Here is a 22,176-nt window from a genome sequence, read left to right on the forward strand (position 1 = left end):
CAATATAGTTTGTAAATTGACACAGTCACAGGTTGGTAATCCAAGTATTGATCATCAACTCAAGTCCTTCCAATCAAGGATGATTTTATTTTCTTTGATGGTTCTTATTCTTCAAAGTTCATAAGTATCCACATACAGTAGTCATCGGAATAAGCAGCCAACACGTGTTTCGTCGTGTTAATTATCACACATCGACTTCATCAGGGCATAATAATCCACATGTACCGGCAAATTTACTTCTCATCTGTTATTTTCTCTTTTACGAAAGTCACAATTTCCAATATGACATTTTTCGACCCCCACTTTCAAAAGTAAAGTCAGGATGGGAGTCCTCTTCTCTGTATTCAATGTGGCTATATCCCCACAGTCTCGATCTATATCCAGTAGCGCGATAGTCTATCCACGATACCGCTCTGTCACTTTTCCAGCCATGCGCCCTGAAGTGAGTAAAAGACCTCATCCTCCCCTCAATCGGCATTATATGCCATGGCTTAGGGGGCATGAGAACACGCATACATGCAGGGAGCAGAGGTGCGTTTGCAGTAACAAAACCGTTTAAAAACAATTAAAAAGACCCAGTCCCCCTTAAAGTTCTTCATAGTAGCGCTGTAACAATCTCACACTGCCTACACTTACATCAGTGCCGAGGTCATGCAGATACTGCCACTATCTGCCTACCGCAACCCACTTTTTAGTACTACAAATTTTTCACAACTCAGGCAAATTTTTTATGTAACTAAAGCGTCTTGTGGTAGCACATTGTTATTTAGAGCATGGACATTTTCCATTGAATTGGTCACTAAATTTCCACATGTGTGAGTAAAGTACCCAGGCAAATTTGGTTAGAAACAACTAGCACATAATAAGTGTCTTGGCCACAAGAAAGAAATATATAACACTGTTGTTTGTACATATCAAAATACAGATTTAATACAAATTATAGATACATTCGATAAAATTGGTACATCATTATACACAAAGGATAAAAAAGCATTGTAGCATATGCATAACTTCAATCATATAAATAATCTCTTAATTAAAAAATTGTTGGATGGTTTCCTGTCTGTTGTCTACGCATTTTTACACTCTTAAAGTACCTTCCTCAGGACTGTACCATCATGCTGTAAAAAATATTTATAAAAAAGAGATATGTTTACTGTATTATATGTCAGTGTACATAACAAATAGTGTTATCATTAATATGACATATGCTAGCTACTAGTTTCTACATTAGGTTGATGATACCGCTTACATTTCTCATGGTGTTTATCCCATATGACATTTCCGTGATTTCTATGAAAAACATGATTTTCTTTGCACATAAATAATATAGTTGCAACACATTTCATTTATATAGAAGCATATTGATTTTTTCTATGGTCATTTTTGATCCATATTTAAATATCCTAAATATACCTAAAGTTTAAACAAGAATAGGGGATAGAGACAAAAAGAGAGGAAGATGACAAGATTAAGATTAGAAAACAGGTTGATAGGGAGATAGAAGCAAAAGGATAGGTGTTTACCTTGTATTGTGCAGTTGTGGGGTAGGTTAGTGTATTAACTATACTATTTATATTTACCTTGGTTTTCGTCTAAGAGCATTGGCCTAATTTCAAACACATTGCACTGTGTAGAGATACTAACGGCTCACTAACTGAGTGTTTGTATATTAACCCAAAATATGAAATCTGTCTGACATCAAAACCTATTATTTACAACAGTCACATTATATATGCTTACCAATTATTCAGACAGAAACGAATACAGTTCAGATGTTATAGCCGATTGAGTGGAGAAGTGTGGCTCAGGGGTTAGAGGCGGCAGACCCGGAAGCTGAGATCGGCCCTGGATCAGGGTTCAATTCCCCACCTCGGCGGGTCTTGGGCTAAAAAATTCCACGGACTCGATAATTCTCGCTCCGGTGCCTTCTCGACTCACGGGTTCACACTCTGCGACTCTGGGCAATAGCTTGCTTAATCCCCACAACGGCCCCTCGTGGCGGGATGCCTGGCTTTCACCTTGTGGATACCCTGCCGGGGTTATCTCACAGGGGAATACCAGGACGGGTTCCCTAAGCAAGCGCTTAGATACCGACCTCGGTCAGTGATTTGCGCTATATAAATACATGTACATTTACATTTGATGCCAAGATACCGCAAAGTTTGATATAATTATTGATGTAGGCCAGATCTGTAATGTGAAAAAAATGTTTGCTAATTATGTATTGATCCTCTGAAACCTATATGTACTAACTGTACATGTTTTATGCATCCACTAGAAAGATTCTATCAAGATTATTATACCTCTTGTTGAAATCTCCGGGGTCGGTATTAAACTATCTGTGGATCAAACTTAGTTTTTTACTACCTATGTTGTATACGTTTTGAACAGACTTTATAGTGTTATTGCCGTTCTAATTAACTTCATGTCATATTCTTGGTCCCAGATATCTCTAAATATTTCTATAATTATTATTATAGCTTTTAAAACATAACTTACTGCATTGGTAAGACGGTTGTTTTTATTTGCTGTTATTAAGGTGCACGGATCACTCTGTTGCCGATATGGTTATGATATAAGTGGCCATATGTCTATTAAAAAAAACAGACATAATTCACAGTTTTTATTATGCAAATTAGAGTTTCTTTCAGTACATTATGCTAGTAGCGGTGATATCGTTATTTACCTAAATTATCCCTTGGGATGGATGACCTGCTGTAAAAAGCGCCAAAAATTGGTCCCAGTGTTTCTAAAGGACTGATTTGATCTGAAAACAGCAAGAAAACGGGCAATATGCATTACGGCCAGCATGTTATAGACCAGAGTAGAACTTCACTAATAAGTTGTGCGTTTACTATAAATTTACCTGTTTATTTGTTATTGGATAGTACACCGGCTGGAACCACGTCTCAGTGGTGTAAGCTGTTCGGGCGCAGGGGTAGTGTAGCGCTTGCACAACAGCTAAAAAATAAAAAATAAAGACGAATACGACTGATAATTAAAGCTGGCTTGCTGACCAGAACCAGAAACATAACTGCACGCATTTAATTTAACGCATCTAATTCGGGGCGGCAAGGGTTGTTACCTATATTTATTTTCTCCTTAGCGGACCGGCTTCTGCGGCGTCCCGGCGTCTTCCGTGTTCGGGCAAGAAATTTGCTTCGCGCTGTCCTACTGGTCTATTTATCGAGGCAGTTGATTGGTCCAACGGATATAGGTCCGTGCATTTTTAAAGCGACAGGGTTATCAGTCTACAAGATATGTTATGCTTATGTAGAAAACCCTATCTTCATATTGCGTTATTTATGAGGTTACCCTATCGTTTATCGCCATTTGTAAAGTGTTTACTGTGAGTACGATTATTACTCCGTTCTCCTCGAAAAGAAGCCAGCTAAATAGTTAACATACGTTATGGTACCTATATTTTTACTAATGTGGTCTATATATCACAAGATGCAGAAAGTTTCCCTGTCTAATATTGTCATTCATTTAGTATTTATTATTTGGTATATATGTAGCCTGATTTCTCAGGTGACATTTAGCGAAAAACCGTCTTGTTTGTAATGCATATATACCTACCTACTTACTATAAACGGATTGAGCAAATAACTACCATACATAAAGTGCATGTCTCAGCTGCTAAACTGTATCAGGGGGTCCTTGTTGTCTCGCACATCACTAAATTTCCACACACATACAGTACTAATAAAACTATATTGCACACAAATAATATCGTATGCAGATCGTGTTTCAGTGAATATTTATTATTTGTGCATCACTAAGTAAAGTGCCTTGATTTACTCTGATCCTATTAAAATCTTTATTTTCATCATACTTCTGGGTTACACAAAATGTGGTTCATTTTTGCTTTCCTAACTGCTAAATGTGTACAACTCATTTACTCATACTTACATTTTGTTGGGTGTTACATAAAAATTTCACCCTACAGACTTTCATTTCACACTTCATGTACCCCATCAAGATAGTCAGATAATTTGCATAACTAGTCGTTCCATGACTGTGGAAAGGCGGGAAATTTCAATCTAGAATTAGAATCAGAACTCTAGAATCCCGTCACAGGTCGATTAGACCTTTTTACCTGTCATAGAGTGTAGAAGGTAATCTTTTTCAACAAGTCAATTCGAACCACTTCCATCTCCTTCCCCAAAGAACGACTGACAAAAGGTCAAGTTTGAAAATTTATTATAAAGCCAAAAGCAGTTGTGTATATAAACACCTCAGTAAAAGGTTCAGCAAATATACAGGTACTAATACAAACATAATCCTACGGAAAAGTCTCAAATGACTGAGAAACAACACTAATATAATTTCCAAGAGCACCAGGCTTGCAAGAATTGCTATGATTTGGGTCTTGGTAGGCATGGAAGAAAAGAAGAAATACATCAAGATAAGTCTGTCCCTACTCTATACTAAATGACATCCCTACAACCAGGTTCTCTCCTAACAAAGGTGTCAGCCGTGGTGACTTCCAAAGAAGTTCACTCACTCAGTTCGGACTTAGCCTCTTGAGTTCATCTCGTACAGCAGCTCTCTGCCTACCCAGCATCTTTCTTCGCCCTTGTGCGCTTCTACTCTGTTCTCCTCCCGGGGTGCTGTCCCTAATACGAAACCCACAATTCGGATGACACGCCCCAAGGGACGCCCCTCTCAAAGTATTAGTTTTTAAAGGGTCTTCATCATGATGTCTTCCTCCTTGTTCGTTGGAAAACGGCCTTGGGTCCCACAGTCGTCTTCTCTTGAAGTTGCTTCCCTAAAATTCCACAGTCACTCCTCCGGGTCTGTAACTACCATCCTAAATCTCATACACAATGGGCCCTTCTCTACTATCTTTGGTTAACCTTGCACCTGCAAAGGAACGCACATAAATCGATTCGCGGCCACATGCTACTTGCAATTAATTCCTTCTAGGAAAAAGGCAGTTCTATGATTTAATGTTAACAGAAACATTCCTAGCTCGGCCTACACAGTCCGCTATCCCCACCTGGGCCTCTGCACGTTCGAGATGTCACCCCCTAACATTGGCAAACAATTCTACTCGTTAGGCCTACATCATTATAGCAAAGGAAAGAATACATTTTCCAACTAAACACTTCTATGTCGTTACATGAATACAATAATGAATTACTAAACATGCATCTATACATCAATGCCTATTAAAGCATCCTTTAACTGAATTATTATTATGCTACAGGAGGAGGCAAGATTAATAATCGAGCAGTTACGGCAGTCGAGAGAAGCCGGGACGGCGAATGTTCCTTTTGTTCCCCCACAGGTGGCGCCAGGAGTACCAGCGGTTAGCTGGGAAAAGGCAGCAGACACGACGGTTGAACCCGGTAAGCAACCATTGCCAATGGCAGGGGAAGATTCATTACCTTCAAGGCGCGAAAGGGTGGCCCAGCACATCCCAGCGGCCACAAAGGAAATGATATGGGGGGAAAAATATGTGAATATGTTTTCATTGTTGACTGACCATCAGGAGATGGAATATGCAAAATCCCAGAAAGATCTATGGCACCCCAGTGTATGGCGGGCCAAGATGGCGGAATTTAGGGTCGATGAGACCGTAGCGAACTGGGTGAAGGCCTTTTCGATATTTACGGCAGTCATGGGTGAACAAAAGCCAGAAGTGATGACCGAGTTGTCTTGTTACCAAAATAGGATTATGGATTTTTATACCATGTATGGGGGGGACGAGTGGAAAGGATATGACATGAAATTCCGAAAAGCGAAAGAGTTTGATGCAACTTTGACCTGGGACTGCCTCGACTCGGTGTCATGGCACAAGCAGCTCTTGCCTGGTGCGGCGGGTACGTCCTCGCCGGGCGGGAGCGGGCCGGGGTCAGTTCGCCAAAAGCCTGCGTTGCCCTTTCGAGCAGGCGCCGGTGGGGAATTTCAGCCCAAGACCGGCGGAAATGGCGGTAAGCGGGGGGTTTGTTGGGGCTTCAATAGAGGCAACTGTAACAGGCCCCAGGGAACATGTAGGTTCAGGCATGCGTGTGCGGGCTGTGGGAACTCCTCACACCCGGAGAGTAGCTGTAGATCAAAGAACAGCGGAACGGGAGGAAAAGGGGGGTCTAAGCAAGAGTGAGGTGATGCTTGGGAACCACTTGCCTACACCTGTCGACATCATGGCTCTGACTCCTTGGTTGAACAAATACCCTGCTCATGTATCCGCCGGGGTTTTGAGGAATGGATTCCTATATGGCTTCAACATCCCGGCGGGGGATTTTCGGGGGGACTCCTTTTGTAAAAATCAGTTATTTGTCCAACATAACCAAAGCGTAGCAGCAAAGAAAATTTCCAAAGAAGTCAGCTTGGGGCGGGTGGCGGGGCCTTTTCAATGCCCGCCGGTGGCGGATTTTGTGTGTTCACCGCTAGGAGTGGTTCCAAAGAAAGACCCGGGGGAGTTTAGACTCATTCACAACTTGTCTGCCCCAAGGGGATCCTCGGTGAACGAAGCCATTAACCCGGATATTTGTTCGGTGCGGTACGCATCGTTCGACGATGCCGTCGCCATATTAAATCATCTGGGCCCCGGAGCACTGATGACGAAATCAGACCTCGAATCGGCCTTCAGGTTGCTCCCGGTACACCCGCGGGACCAGCGCTTGCTAGGTTTTGCGTTTCAAGGGAGTTATTACATGGATAAATGCATGCCTGTGGGTTGCTCCATTTCTTGTGCCTATTTTGAAATGTTAAGTGGTTTTTTAGAGTGGGCATTCACTGAGGCCACGGGGCATAGGCACGTTATGCACTATCTAGATGACTTCCTGTTCTTGGGAGCGGCCGGCAATAGGAAATGTGCGCAGGCGCTGCAGGACTTCTGCATCCTCATGCGGGAATTCGGAGTCCCATTGGCACCAGGTAAGACGGTTGGACCATCTACTTCACTGGAGTTTCTGGGAATTGAGCTCGATTCGGTGGAAGGATGTTTCCGTTTACCAATGGAAAAGGTGGCTAAGTTTAGGGCTTCCTTGATGCAAAGCCTGGGCAAGGAAAAAGTGACCCTGCTACAGTTACAGCAAACAGTGGGTCAGCCTAATTTTGCCTTAAGGGTGATACCAATGGCCCGCCCCTTCTCACGCTCTATTGCACAAGCTATGGTTGGCCTCAAGGAGGGACACCACCGTACGAGACTGTCGGCAGAGGTTCGCCAGGATATGCGCATTTGGTTGGCATTTCTGGCGGACTTCAACGGTCAAGTTGTGTGGAACAAACCACCAGCATCATCGGATGAACTAGGTTTGTGGACCGATTCAGCTGGGAGCGTGGGATTTGGCGCCATCTTTGGTAACCGATGGTCGGCGCAAGTATGGCCGACGTGGTGGCACTCCAGCGGTCTAACAGGTAACATTGGGTTCTTGGAGCTATTTCCCATTTGGGTTGCTCTGATGGCATGGCCAGACGATTTTAGGGACCGATCAGTAGTGTTTTGGTCGGACAATATGACTGTGGTTGAGTGCATTAATCAGCAGGCAGCTCGCTGCAAGTGGATCTTGAGATTGTTAAAAGAAATTGTTTTACGTTGCATGAAATTGAATGTACAATTCAGGGCAAAACATGTGCCAGGTGTACTGAATAATGCAGCTGATACACTCTCTCGTTCACACATGCAGGCTTTCAGGGGCTATCTACCCACAGCGGACCTAGTGGCGGCACCGTTCCCCGAAGCGCTATGGCTAATCGGTGCCCCGGATTACAAGACCTCGTGGCAGCCAGCTTAGCTCCCAGGACAAGGAAGGCTTACGAAGGAGCGTTTCGTTCCTACTGCACATTTTTGGGTCCGACAGGGAGACAGAGCTGGGGTCAAGAGGAATCCTTCCTGGGGTTCCTGGTAGCGCTGCACAGAGAAGGCCGATCAGCGGCAACGGCCAATAGACATAGGCGGCCATTTCGTTCATGGCACAGCTGCACGGCATAAGTGACCCGACGGGTTCCTTTTTGGTTAGGAAGGCACTCCGCGGCTGGCAACGCCTCGAGGGTCGCAAGCAAGATACGAGGCTCCCGATTGGCTTAGATTGTCTCTGCTTTTAGCAAAGCTGGATGAGACGTGCTCCTCCCCTTTTGAAGCAGTTCTGTTCCGGGCAGCCTTCGCCTTGGCATTCCATGGGGCTATGCGGGTATGCAAACTCGTGGCGAGGAACAAGAAGGATATGGAGGGAGGCTTGTGCAGGGATCACGTACAAATAAGGGGCGATTCGATGGTAATCTCGATAGCCTGGTCCAAGACAGACCAGGAAGCTATGGGAGATAGTGTTGTCGTGCAGCGCGCACGAGGGTCCCCCACTTGTCCGATAAGGTGTGTAGAGGAATACTTGGCACAGAGGACGGCTACATGGGGGGGAGCCTGCTTAGGCACAATGATGGCACCCCACTGACGAGATTTCAGTTTCAGAGGGTGCTAGCACTGACAATCGCTGCCGCTGGCATGGACCCGTGCGATTTTGGGACCCACTCATTTAGGTTAGGGGCTGCTACTGAGGCTACGGCCCAGGGTCAGAGCGCGGAGGAAGTAAAACAGCTGGGCCATTGGTCCTCGAATTGCTTCAAAAGGTATGTGCGATTGCACATGTTGTAAAAGTCAATTGACATGCACTCACGCTTCTTGTCTTTTGTTTGAATTACAGTTTCGCAAGCCTGTCACGCGGGGCGGAATTGGGAGTCGACCCAACACCAGGAGACCAGCGGTCGAGGATCACCTGCTGGAGAGAGAGTGGTATGGGTCGTGGGCCACTCATATGTGAGGCGCGCCGGAGACGTATTCAAGGCAGGTGACGCGATTCACGCATCTGGGGAATACGGGTACAGAGTGACCTTTCATGGGAAGGGCGGCCTCTGTTTGACCAATTTCAATCGTTTTTGGAGGGTCTTTTAGGGCGGCAAAGGTCACCGCCATCTGTAGTCATAGTACACCTGGGGGGCAATGACTTAGTGAAGTTGGGAAGACGAGTGTTATTAGAACACATCCTGTCGGCAGTTAGCTGGTTGGCTAAGAAACTCCCGGGGTGCACGATTGCCTGGTCACACATGATCCCCAGGAAGAGTTGGCGGGGGGGTCTCTCAGTGTCAGCGTTGAACCACTCAGTGAAGAGGGTCAACAATAAAATTGGGAAATTGTTTCGCTCAGCACAGTTGCATAGCATTCCTCACGGGTGTATTCGGGGTGATCACATGTATCTGAATGATGGGGTTCACCTGTCCAGGGAGGGGAATGATTTATTCATAGGAGACTTCATAGCATGGTTAAGGGGTTTGAGGAAGCATGACCTTTAGGAGGAGTGGGGGGTCCGTATAGTCGTTCAACTATCCGGCCTGTCATGTCATGTAAGGTCATGATCGGTGAGCAGTAATTTCAAGGTCCCTAGAGGGGGGCGCCACCCAGAATGGATGGGAGCGCCCGGGGGGAGGCGGCCATTGGCCCCTTCCACGGGGAGGCGGCACCCACTAAGGATGGGTCGCCTAAGGGGAGACGGCCATAGGCCCCTCCCAGGGGGGAGACGGCTAGATGCCCCTCCTACGAATTTCCCGGGGGCCGGATATCCGCTCTGGCGGAAGAGAGTGTGGGGATGGGGGGGGAGTCCACGCTGTCCTTCCTACAGATACCTCACACGGGAACTCGGACGACCTTTAAGATGGCGTTGAGTGAAAGGGGGCCCCCAAGACAAGGGAAGTTACAGTTGGCAATGAGGGTAAAGTCCTCTGCGCATGCGCCACTCACACCGTGAGGGCGGGATTTTGGTAGTAGGGATCTGACACCGGTTAATACCTTGCCGTTGGCCCTTAATGCTAGGATGTACAATTTTAATTTAGAATGTATGCATTTTCAGGATGCTAGACTCGGCTAGGAAAACCTTTGTATTAGAGATCTGTTAAGGTTAGCCAAAGAACATGTCTTCATCAAAATGTAATGAAAGTAAAATTGTACATAATTCATTAAACGTTTTATTTAATGTTTTAAATTTTGTTTCATATTTTAATAAATACGGCCGGGGGGGTAACTCCCCCCCGCCTTCCAAAAGTTCAAACCTCTGTCTGTCTTCTCCCATGGGGAATTGGTGTTGGGAGGGGGTGGCGGGCATCCCGGCCATATGGAAAGGGGCGACCACTCGGTCCCCCCGAACGTATGGATGGGTGCCCCGATCCCCCCGGGAAACCATTTTGGGCGGGAGGCGTGGCTCGGCTGGTATGCCCAAAGTGGCGTAGCCGGGGCACGCCCTTTCCCGCCTAGGAGGGGTTGTCCTAGACACCCGCATGGAAGACCGCGCCCAGTGGGCGTACCTGAGGAGGGTCCCCGCCCTCCCGCAGATGGATAAATAGAGCGGGAATCCGAAGAAGCGTCCTCTTGTTTCTGTGCTCTGAAGGCTGCACCACTCGTCGCTCGTGAGCCCTCGACGGAACAAGCGGCAATTTTGACCCACCCACCAGCCCCTGCTGCAATGTTTGTTTGAATAAAGTTGTGGATGTTATCTGATCGTATTAAAGAGATACAGTCACATCTTCAGTAATTATTTATGCCTTGGATTAAAAGATGTGCATAGGCCTTTTTTCCTTTGTAGAAAAGTATGGGAGTGTTTCATTTAATGATGTTGTCTTCTGCTTTAGAAAAAATGTTTTCCCTTTGAAGAATGGTAAAGTTGATGACTCGTCAATGCTATGTCAGAATTTTCTTCCCTTATTAGGTAAAACAACTGTTGTATTTCTTTTTTGGTCGGGCGGTAAGGTCATGATCGGTGAGCAGTAATTTCAAGGTCCCTAGAGGGGGGCGCCACCCAGAATGGATGGGAGCGCCCGGGGGGAGGCGGCCATTCGCCCCTTCCACGGGGAGGCGGCACCCACTAAGGATGGGTCGCCTAGGGGGAGACGGCCATAGGCCCCTCCCAGGGGGGAGACGGCTAGATGCCCCTCCTACGAATTTCCCGGGGGCCGGATATCTGCTCTGGCGGAAGAGAGTGTGGGGATGGGGGGGAGTCCACGCTGTCCTTCCTACAGATACCTCACACGGGAACTCGGACGACCTTTAAGATGGCGTCGAGTGAAAGGGGGCCCCCACGACAAGGGAAGTTACAGTTGGCAATCAGGGTAAAGTCCTCTGCGCATGCGCCACTCACACCGTGAGGGCGGGATTTTGGTAGTAGGGATCTGACACCGGTTAAGACCTTGCCGTTGGCCCTTAATGCTAGGATGTACAATTTTAATTTAGAATGTATGCATTTTCAGGATGCTAGATTCGGCTAGGAAAACCTTTGTATTAGAGATCTGTTAAGGTTAGCCAAAGAACATGTCTTCATCAAAATGTAATGAAAGTAAAATTGTACATAATTCATGAAACGTTTTATTTAATGTTTTAAATTTTGTTTCATATTTTAATAAATACGGCCCGGGGGGGGTAACTCCCCCCCGCCTTCCAAAAGTTCAAACCTGTGTCTGTCTTCTCCCATGGGGAATTGGTGTTGGGAGGGGGTGGCGGGCATCCCGGCCATATAAGAGTGATAATGATGCTAACAAATGGTAAATAATGGGCGGGATAAAAGCCACTTTTTACCAAAGTTTTATTTTGATACAACAGATCATCGCCATAGCGACAGTTTAAGTGCACTGCCTCCAGACTTGACCTAATAAAAAATTAAACAAGCAGCTACCGATAGTTCATGGTGCAATACTCAAACCTTTAATTCAATGATCCTTGGCTTCTTTAGGACATACCTCTTCCTTTGCTCCAGAGTAACAATACTGCTATCATTCTTGTATCTTCTTATTACAGGTAGCCTTCGGATTGGAAATAAACTCACTTGAGGATGACCAGACTCCGTTTCCAAAAGCCATCTCTAATGTCATGAAGGGAACACTCTCAGCACGCGAACCCCTTACCAGGGTTTGTGGACATGCTGCTAAGTTTACATTCATTTTTAATACTGAAACGGTGGACTCTATGAAGTACAATTGCTTATACTGTATCATTGTTGTGTTCCCATCAAGCTGTATCCGGGAAATCAGAAATTTGTTAAAGAAGTGCAGGAGAGCATCCGAATGCTGCGCCGCACAGGCAAGGAATGCCTCGAGCGCAGGCAGAAGGCCATCGAGAGCGGAGAAGAGATACCACTGGATATTCTGACACAGATACTGAAAAGCAAAGGTAAATTAACATATTAAAATAACAATTTCAAACAACAATTAGTTGGAGTTAAAGACTACCTTTAGTTTAGGTGAGTCATCCCGGAGCAGGAAATTGCAAGGGAAAGTAAACTATGCGTAGTCATTAGAAACCGGGAAGCTCGGCTACTGTCCACATCTGGTAGCTCCCAGTTTTTGATTACTATGCTTGTATAGGTTTATTTTTGACCATGCATAGTCAAAATGACTGAGGTATTATGTGTGTATCTAGCCTACCTACTTAAGGGGCAGCTCTTTGCAAATATTAGATACACATATTGACTAACGCTTCTTTTACGTCACTCCACATTTGTTTAAGTCCCATGAAAGAAGTGTGAATGTTTCCGACTTATGCACATTTATATGTTTTTGATTTTTCTTCGAGCTTCTCCTCATAGAACTAATGGAATAACATGCCACTTCTCTCATTGCCTGTCTTGAGCCTGTCTTACCTTGGAAAGATTTTGCCCAATTAGTCTGCTTATCTGGAGGCATACAAGACTATCCATAAAACCTTTTGATAAATGAATTCTTATACAAATAATCAGAATAATCTTTTAAATGTTTGGGTCTCAGTTCAAACAGGAAGTGAAGCCTGAACTGACACTAACGTTGAAGTCATACTCGAGCATGTCTAGTGTCCTGTTTGGGTTTGTGAAAGCTAAAGTGATGGAAGAAAGAGGAGTGCTACCCTTTTCCATGGAGCACTCACAGACTGGCTTTGGAACTGTTCCAAGGAGCGATGCCAGGATTGTTTGGTCATGCCTGGTAGAATCAAACTTTTGCAGTTAGTGAATAATGCTCTTTCCATGACCAGCAATCAAAGTGTCACTCGTGGTACTCTCAGGAAAAATGGAGATCGTTATTGTGTTTTTACTAACCTTAAAGATATTTCCTTTGCCTGTACTTTCATCGGTCTGTAACTCAAAGGCCTGAATTTCTTTTTTTTATAAATCTTAAATAAATGTAAAAAGGAGCTCTACTCAAAATGGAGCAGGTTCACAAGACTTGCCACACATTCAAATTGAGTCCATATAAAATTATATTTTAATATTGCAGGGATGTATTTTATTCATAGTATAGTGACATAGTGAATGTTATTACAATTTAGCAATCATAGCCTACAGTGTTACACACCTGTTGCTTTTCACCATCGTGTATGATGGCAGGGGACAGGATGATGGAGCTATGTCTGCTTTGTCCATTCTTGTTGATCATTGTTCTCATAATGAATAAAAAATCTTCATGGTCCATCTTGAGCCTGGCATCTGTTGAGCACATCTCAGGTTTAAAATGTAACTTTTAGAAAAACACAAATTACCTATGAACTAATTTGCATGTGCGTTTAATCAAAATATTATGTAGAGATTCTGAACTCTAATATATGGTAGTTCTACCTATCGCCTTGGCTCTCTGGCTAACAGTTATGTTCTTGAAAAAGCCTATCAGGAGCCGAATCATGAGTCCCATCCCAGATCTACTCCTGCCAGCCCAGCCTTCCAAAGCCCAGAGGATCAACCTTCAACTTTATAAAGTACATGTGTGTAGGGCTTAGCTGCTGATATCTTATTTGTTGTTTTACTCTATCTTCTATAGAGTATGCAAATAAGAAGGAGCTTGTGATTCCATAGGCATGTAGGCCAGGGGTCTCCAACATTTTCTGTAACAAGAGTTACTTATTTTCAATGAAAATCATCCTGAGCTACTACTACTAGTGATGTAAGAGTGAACGCCCCATCCTAGAGCGTCAGAAGTGATCACATTGGTGCATTCAAAAGGGTTTCCAGCAGTAATGTAACTAAGGCTTTGACCATTTTAACTGAAGTATTACATGGACAGTACATACAAACCATAGCTGCAATCCTTCTGGCACCAAGGTATAAATATGAGTAATAAATCTCTCCAACTCAAAAAATAGCCTTAAGTACATTTTGAAAATGTGACTATGTTTCTACAGACATCAGCTTCTGGGTTGTGAAAATACATGCATTGTTGTCTTGGATACATTTTTTTATATGTTGGTATACATTTAATAATCCAACCTAGAAAAAGCTTCGATAGTCGTAGGTTGGGATCCCCACAGAAGAGCTACTCACAGCTACTTAACTTGGGGGCATGCTTATGAGAATGTGGCGTAGCGCAGCAAGTCACCATGCTGCGCTGCATCACAAGGAAAGGAAAGGAATGTGTTGTATGTAAAAATATACAACGCATTCCTGTCCTCTTCCGTGCGCTGCAGCCGTTTTGGCTGCCTTGTGCCAATGCAGGCACCCTTGCACCTGGGTGAAACAGTGATTTTTTTACATGCAGGATTGTTCTTGTGCAGGAAGAGGCACATTCCTGCACAAGAACAATCCTGAGAAGCAAATCACTCTTCCTATGTGTGCTGCAAAATGCAGCATGCATTGGAACAGGAAGTAACAAGGAGAAATAAAGATTTTTCTCCTCATTACCCCTCACCAGGTAAGGCGTATCTTTGTGGCGCACTGAAGAACCGGGTTTTAGAACCCAGCCGCGCCAGGGGAAACGCCCGATGTCTTCGGGTTCACCTGTCTTAGAATACAGAGACACGGGATACTTCTCGGTGACGTCAAAGACCAAGTTTATTGGCTGCAACCAGGAACAGAGGTCTACGAAGCACAACACGGGTGGTTCGCTAGAGACTGCACAAATTCATAGAGCGGAGCATCATCTTTTATGCTAAAAATCACATTCCTGGCTAGCATCAGTTACATACAAACGGACCAATCAGATGATGACATTTCAAACATATCGCATGGCGACAAACCCACTTTCCGTTGTCCAGCCCATCAGAAATGACTAGGCGAAATCCAACATTCCTGCTCGGACAGGCCGGACGGACCCATAATAAAAGACCTCAACCCAAATCAGTAATTAAGCCATATAGGAAGGAACAGAAACAGATGAGAAGCAAGATAGAAGGGTGTGTGCATGTACCATAAACTCAGCAATGTCCTTCTCTTTGATCTCTATCTGACCAGCTGCCTAACAAGGAACTGGCTCAACGAGGTCAGCCTCGGGCAAGGGAGTCAGCTCGTTCAGGTCACACAAAAGTCAGCTAAAGGTGTACGTGTCCCAAGGACTCGTTCGGCAGTAGTCATCGGCCTATGTGAGGGCAACCACAAAATGGCCGCCGTACACAAAATGGAATCCGAAGGTTCGAACGAAATCCCTGAATACGTAGTGTTTCCATAGATCGATTATGGCGAAAACACTCGTACATGCCGCACTCGTCATTTGCGGTCCCCTGACACCAAAATCGTCTTTATCCAACGACCTTTATTGAACGGGTTCAGAATCACGTAACCTCAGCTTTCCGAGGTCTACCATTTCTGGTAAATCTGGGAATGTGTCAAAAACCTCTGGGAGTTGTGTGGGAATGCCCATGAAATACCCATGGAACTCCTCCCTGGTGCAGCGTAAGGCAACACAGTGATTTGCGCTGCATTGCATAATTAACGAATAATGAACCCACTCAGGGCCAAGCAAGGTTGGCTTGCGTGGCTTCATAAATCTAACATTTGAGTTGTGTCGCTCTTGGACCATGTTTCAGGGTGCAAGAGCAATGCAACTAGGCACATAAATATGCCCCCAAATGTTTACTGCTAGATCCTGACAATGCAGATCTAAACCGAGTGTTGAAAGAAAGAAAAGTCAGCCCATATGTGCTTCCTAAAGGAGCAAAATATTATGGACAATATTACCACAGCTAATGCAAGAAGTCACATGTTTCAATAATTGCACACTGAGCTGGTATCTCAAGGCTTAAGGGTCCTCACAGTGGCAGAGAAGAAGACATTCATGGGTGACTGGAGGACAATGGGGTAGATTTTCATTATATATGATGCAGTTAGATATGTGGATATTGTCTTCAACAAAGGAAGAAAGCCTCAGCATGCAGTGGCTTATATCTTTATGTTAAGTGGAATCAGAGCAATTATTGTCTAAACCCGAAGAGATTCTGCTGTTGCAAACTGTGAATTAGTATCTTAAAAGAGCCCCATATGTACTGGCCTTATATTTTGACACTATCTTATTTGAAAGTGATGGCCACAGGAAAATCGCTTCATCCGCTTAAGTGTTGATCATCTCACCCATCTGCAAAAAGAATCCATTCCACCTGTCTATGAACTGTAGGCTGATCATAATACTTCAAGTCTAAGAGGAGATTTATGTGCAAATATTGTTAAAAAAGCTGGAGGAATGGATTGACATTGTCCAGTATATGACCACCATTCAGGCCAATTATCCTAGAGAAGGGCACATTTGTGGGCATTTCTTTGCTTTGACCCATAATCCATAGGTCCATAGGTTCACCAATCAAGGCATAAAGCTCCAACAATTATAGACCTGCATATGTAGTTCCTTCCCAAGAATCATAGCAGGTATAGAGTATTCCTTGCACTGCGATACATTTTCACATCTCATCAGTGTTGTAACTTTGAGGTCATAAGCAAAGCATCACAGCTTTGCAAATATTCTAACAATGGGGGAGTTGGTTTTACTAAGTGTGATCAGTGTTTTTTCTTTTTTTAAATTAGAGACGCATGTGTTGCTTACCTTTCTTATCTCTTCTACCTACAGCTTTGGGAAACGATTGTGATGAGGAAACTATGCTGGACAATTTTGTTACATTCTTCATTGCTGGTTAGTGATGAATCTAATCTAATGCAATGTAATCGTCTGTGTTGTGAAATTTGTACAGGTTAATAATCACACAAGTCAGTCAGTCTGAGATTATTTCATGGCCATCATTGATCACTATTTCCTTTATGTCAATTGATATTCAATGGATATTAAAACATCTGTTATAAGTGGCCATCATAAAAGCCTAATTTATTGGTGGTATGTATACTCCATCTCAAAAGCAACGGATTATACATACCACCAACGTAATGTTCCTCCTACCCCGATTTAGATGCGGGTGGTCCACAGGTTTGGCTACAGCGGTGATTATTCCGTCACTGCTGTAGCCAAACCTCTCAGATGGCCCAGTGGAGTAAGGGAGTTGGAGAAATGGTTTTATGTATGTCCACTTAATTAGGATTGGTGGACTTCTCTCCTGTCTTTCACCGCCAGACAAATCCTGGCAGTGAGAGAGAGTTAAATGGTAATCATGCTCCATTGACAATGGGAGATGATTCCCATGGCAGGGGAGCATTACTTTCTTTATTTTCAAAAATAAAATCCCATTTTGGTATTTTCTTTAGGAAAATAAATAAAGGAAACAGTTTGATGCTCGGCTGCGTCAGCATGATGCAGCCCCGTACCAAACAGCGAAATGTATTGGCAAGAACATCCGTGATGGCAGTTGATGCCAATGGATTATAAATGACCACCTGCTTGATGGTCATTTATAAATGTGGCGGACGGTCCCTCCTCGAGGGAGATGGAGTAATTTACTCCGTCCCCCTGGAGGAACAACGAGCAGCCTGCCCATAATTAAATAAACCCCTAAGTAATTAAACTTGTGAATATGGAATCAAATTTTTTTTACAAATGTATGGCATAAGATGATGATTATATCACTAGGCTAGTGGTGGAAAGTGAGTAAACAATATTTTTGAAAACTTGTAGAACAAGCTATTGAGTATACTGGGAGCTTAGTGGTGCTCCAGTAGGCCAATGAAACATACCCATTACCACATTGTTACTGACTGTTATGAAGCGTCCTTTTCTAATTTAGATTTGCACAATGACTGTTGCTAAAAGTCCTAATTAACTATAATACACACACTACCATTCACCTTATTAAGAACGTATACAAGTGTAGATGTTTTTCACCAGTGGTGCATAAGGATATAGATTACTCGAGTAAGGTTAAAACTGTCTATGATGTACTCCATCAACAATCAGAAAATTAATCCGATGCTACCCTTTTCTCATCACAGATTGATTATTTTATGTCATTTAAGCACATGACAGCATGGGATTTGTGCTGTAGCTCATGTGTCTGTGAATTGTGGCAGCATGCACATACAAGTAAGCTTCAAGCAAATTATGGTAGCTGTCAGTGATTTACACTGTATGTCAACATGGTTCCCTGTATGGTTGAAGGAAGTTAGTGTAATGTTAATGGGAGGTTTTTGACCTCTTCAACATTGGCTTTTGGAAACCACTGTAGCCAGCAACACTAAAGATTCACTGCTTTTAAACCACAAACTGAAGTTTTCCATGGCATTTTGCATGTATGTTTTCTAGCATGAGCACTCTTAGGTGGACCTGCGGTCAGTGAGGGGGAAGCAATCCAAAGATTCTTGAATTTCAGTTATTTCAGAATGTCATCTTTAGTCTCTACATGAAGCCCCTGAAACATCTACTCACGGATAACAGCATCAAATGTCAACAATATGCTGCTGATGATGCACAACTCTACTTGAAAGCCTCCTCTGCTCAAGACATACAATGCCTCAAACACTGCCTTCACCTCATCCAGACCTGGATGTACAGTGCCTACCTGAAACTCAACTGCACCAAGGTAGAATTCCTGGTAATTGGCAAAAACAAGCAAAAAGTAGTAAATACTGACCCGGTGACATGAGTCTTCATGACTTTGAACGACAACTGTCCCTGAATGGCTAGTCACTAGGATTTACTTTGGACAGCCTCATCCTCAAGAAACACACTGCCAAAAAAAGAAAATGGCCTGCTACCAGCACTCTTTCCTAATTCTTCCAGAAAATGTCTTAATAACTGCTGTTCAAGCCCTCATCCTCTTGCATATGGATCGTGTATCACCCTGATTCATGGCCTCTCAGATCCCACATCAGCACCCCCTAGGGCATCCTACATATTGTTGCTCGGATATGAATTTACCTTAAAGAAATTAAAAGACAAGAGGTGTTTGGCAACAAGTTGGTTTATTTAAAATGCAGTGGCTAGGAGTGTCTCGCCAGAATGCGCCTGAGGAAAGTCTCTCCTTGTAGTTTGGCTGGTATATATACATATTGTGAGGTACAGTAAAAAAAAATGTCATTCTTGAAAAAGTATCTCAGTTGTAAATTAACCAGTTTGGTCATAGGATAAGGCAGGAACGGTTACTCCATTAGGGCTCTGGGGCTGCGCCCACCCCCCCCCCCCCCCCGAAATTCGGGGGGGGGGGGCATGCAACAACAAATATTAAATAGATGAATTTATTTAGAGAAAAATCATATCTCTAAACAAATTGATGTATTTAAATCTGGGCTGTCTGTCCCAGGCTGCCTGCCCGCCTCACTTTGAAGCTGGAGATGGAAGCCAGGCAGTACATCAACTTTCTGAACTGTGACACACGATTCTAGGCTTACTCTTGTAAAGCCCTTCTTTGCCATTGTAGGCTAAAGAAGTATCCACTTTAGGCCACTGATGCTTTCAGCGTCAGGGTTTCAGGTGTTAGAGTGTCTGTCCCTGCATGAGAGCAGCCGTCCGTCATTCACAGGCATAGAACCACCCTTACCCATTCTTCACATGAAGGAATAGATGCAAGCAAGTGTATTTTGGTGCCTTGTTCTCGGTAATGGTAAGTGTTAGAATGCTAATCTTCTGTATATTTTGCTAAGACCCCTCGCCACGCTAACCTTCCCCACTGTGACATCCCAGGCTCTGGCTGCACATTGCTGGCCCAGTTAGAAGTGGAGTTGCTGTATTTGTTCCCCCACAAAATTGATCCAAAAGAGAAGCAGGCCAGGGTTTTTGTTCCCTTGTGAAGTTGATCCAAATATCGCAGTCAAGCGCAAAATGAGAGATTTGTGCTTACACTAGACAGGTATCTGCTGCATGACATTAAAACTGGTCGTATCTTTATGCCCTGAGCAAAATAAATGCCAAAAACATGAAAAGATTTACAAACAATGATTGTTAAAAATGTTGTTCCTCTCTTATTTTACGTTACTTAATCTTGCCTTCCTCAAGAGTTAGCTATTTGATGATGATGTGTTTCAGAATATTTTTTCTGTGCATACTTTGAGCCGTGCTAGGTGTTTAAGAGGGGCTTTGAGAGCTCTGATGCTGAAGCCAAAACAAAGTGCCTGTCAGTGGGTGGGCCCCTCTGCAGAGCATACAGAACAACGGTCATATATTTCAGTTGCAGTTGGAAATTCTGTGGAAATGTGTGTGTAGGGATGGAAAAGTATTTATAGGGCAAAAGGAAATAAATAGCTTAAATGTGAGTGAGTGAGTGCAGTGTATGTTTTCAAGTCGTGAAGTGAGGAAGATGCAAGAAAGTGCATTCAGGTAAGAGTAAAAAGAGGGTGTTGACGAGGAAAGAGAGGTGGTTGATGCACGTGATGTGCAGATAAAAAGGGCTTACATATTTAACATAAAGCGCACATAACTGAAGGCCAAAACTCCTTCCACAGTCCTCAATACTATTGAAATTTCAGAAGTCAAACATTTTCAAGGTTAATTATTTATAACAAATCCTTGTAACTTATTTATCTTAAACAGCTAATAACAATTGACAAAACCAATCATACTGACATGTTTTAGGTGTAGGTCAGTAGTTTTATAATGTATCTGAATGCAAATATATCTCAGAGAGAAACCAAAATACTGGTCGGGTAGCACACCCAAAGAATCACTGAAATTTATTTTACATGTTCCCTTTGAGAGAGCCCCCACATTTTTCATCCCACTTGAAGACCTGTCTTCACATATTTCTATATGACTGATTGCAATTAGCAGCTGTGGGTCCTTCCTGAAGCCTGGTTAGAGTATTTTCTTCCAAAGATGATGCTGCATGCAGTGCAAGACACTGGGTAAGCACAGTAACTGTTGAACATAATAATGCAGAAAGATATAGTGCAGTTTTTAATGTGTTCAATATTTCAAGAATATATGTTCATACTGGTTTATTAGCCTTGTTTTTGTCACTTAATTTCTTTGCTTTAAAATGCACCATTTGGCAATATTTTTAAAAAATGTGTTCGGGAGAAAGGCCCAGCGGGACCCCACGTTTATCCATTAGCTTGCTCGCATCACTCACTACATAAAATTCATACCAAACTTTTAGACCCCACTACTTTCAAATCTCACCAGCCGCCACTTGGATAAGGATACAGATAGGTCTCATCCTTGGGAAGAGCTAGTGTAGGCCAGTGTGTATGTGTCCAGATGCCGGGCATGAGGAGTGTGTGATCACTACATGTGGTGTGCATGTAATTTCCTGATTGGCTGAGTGTTCCTATGTACATGTGGTATGTAGCTTTGTGGTATTTTTTGGGGAGTGTTAGTTTTTGCCCAAATGTGTTTTAATGGGGCCAATTTCCTCGGACCTGTTTGTGGTATAACTATCTATCTGTGGGATATATCAGGGGTTTCTTTGGGTTAAGAGAGACGGCACCTATGACCTGTTATTCAATAGGCGTGGGTGTGGGTCGCAGGGCCTGTCTGACCACATATCTCTGACTTGGGATTGATGGGGATGTCACCTTGGTTAAATCTGACGGCAATAATGTGAGTTCACTGGAAATCCTGAAAATAATACGGCAGTCACTGGTGTCATTTTTATTGACCTTATCAGCATTGCGTGTACAGTTGTCATAGCATACCTTGATATTGTCTTTACTGATATTGACATAATTATGCATTCCTAGATCATGACGTACATTGATATTACTTTTCCTGGTAACAACATTATCATTCGTAATGGATAATGGCATACATTGATATCATTACTGTCATTATCAATACGGTTGTGTGGGCTCAGCTGATGGCACGCGTGGACATTGCATTTATTGCTATTGTCGTTGTCGGTCCTGCACATATCACAGCAGTCTTTGACATTGTATTTACCCGTTCCAACAACATCACAGAATGTCTCGTACAGGGCTTGACGAAATATGATCATATCACCCCCATTCAGATGGAACTTCATTGGCTCCCATGTTGGCTAACACCATCTTAAAAAGCTGCTACATCATTCACAATGCCATAAAGCCTCAAACTCCAGCTAATCTCGAAGACAAGCACATAATTTCTGGTAACTCTCTCTACACCCATGAC

General features: G+C 43.6%; 1 protein-coding gene across 2 annotated transcripts in view; it reads left to right on the forward strand.

The window, feature by feature from the left end:
* LOC147690173 (cholesterol 24-hydroxylase-like) overlaps positions 1-22,176 on the forward strand; it is a 288,449-nt gene that overhangs the window by 178,516 nt on the left and 87,757 nt on the right. For both annotated transcript variants that reach the window (XM_086937766.1, XM_086937767.1), the window contains exons 7-9: positions 11,786-11,896; positions 12,001-12,157; positions 16,780-16,842. In XM_086937766.1, coding sequence (XP_086793892.1) covers positions 11,786-11,896; positions 12,001-12,157; positions 16,780-16,842 — 331 coding nt within the window. The remainder of the gene's footprint in view (positions 1-11,785; positions 11,897-12,000; positions 12,158-16,779; positions 16,843-22,176) is intronic.

This window comes from Lissotriton vulgaris, chromosome 9 (assembly GCF_964263255.1).
Source record: "Lissotriton vulgaris chromosome 9, aLisVul1.2, whole genome shotgun sequence".
NCBI classification, from domain to species: Eukaryota; Metazoa; Chordata; class Amphibia; order Caudata; family Salamandridae; genus Lissotriton; species Lissotriton vulgaris.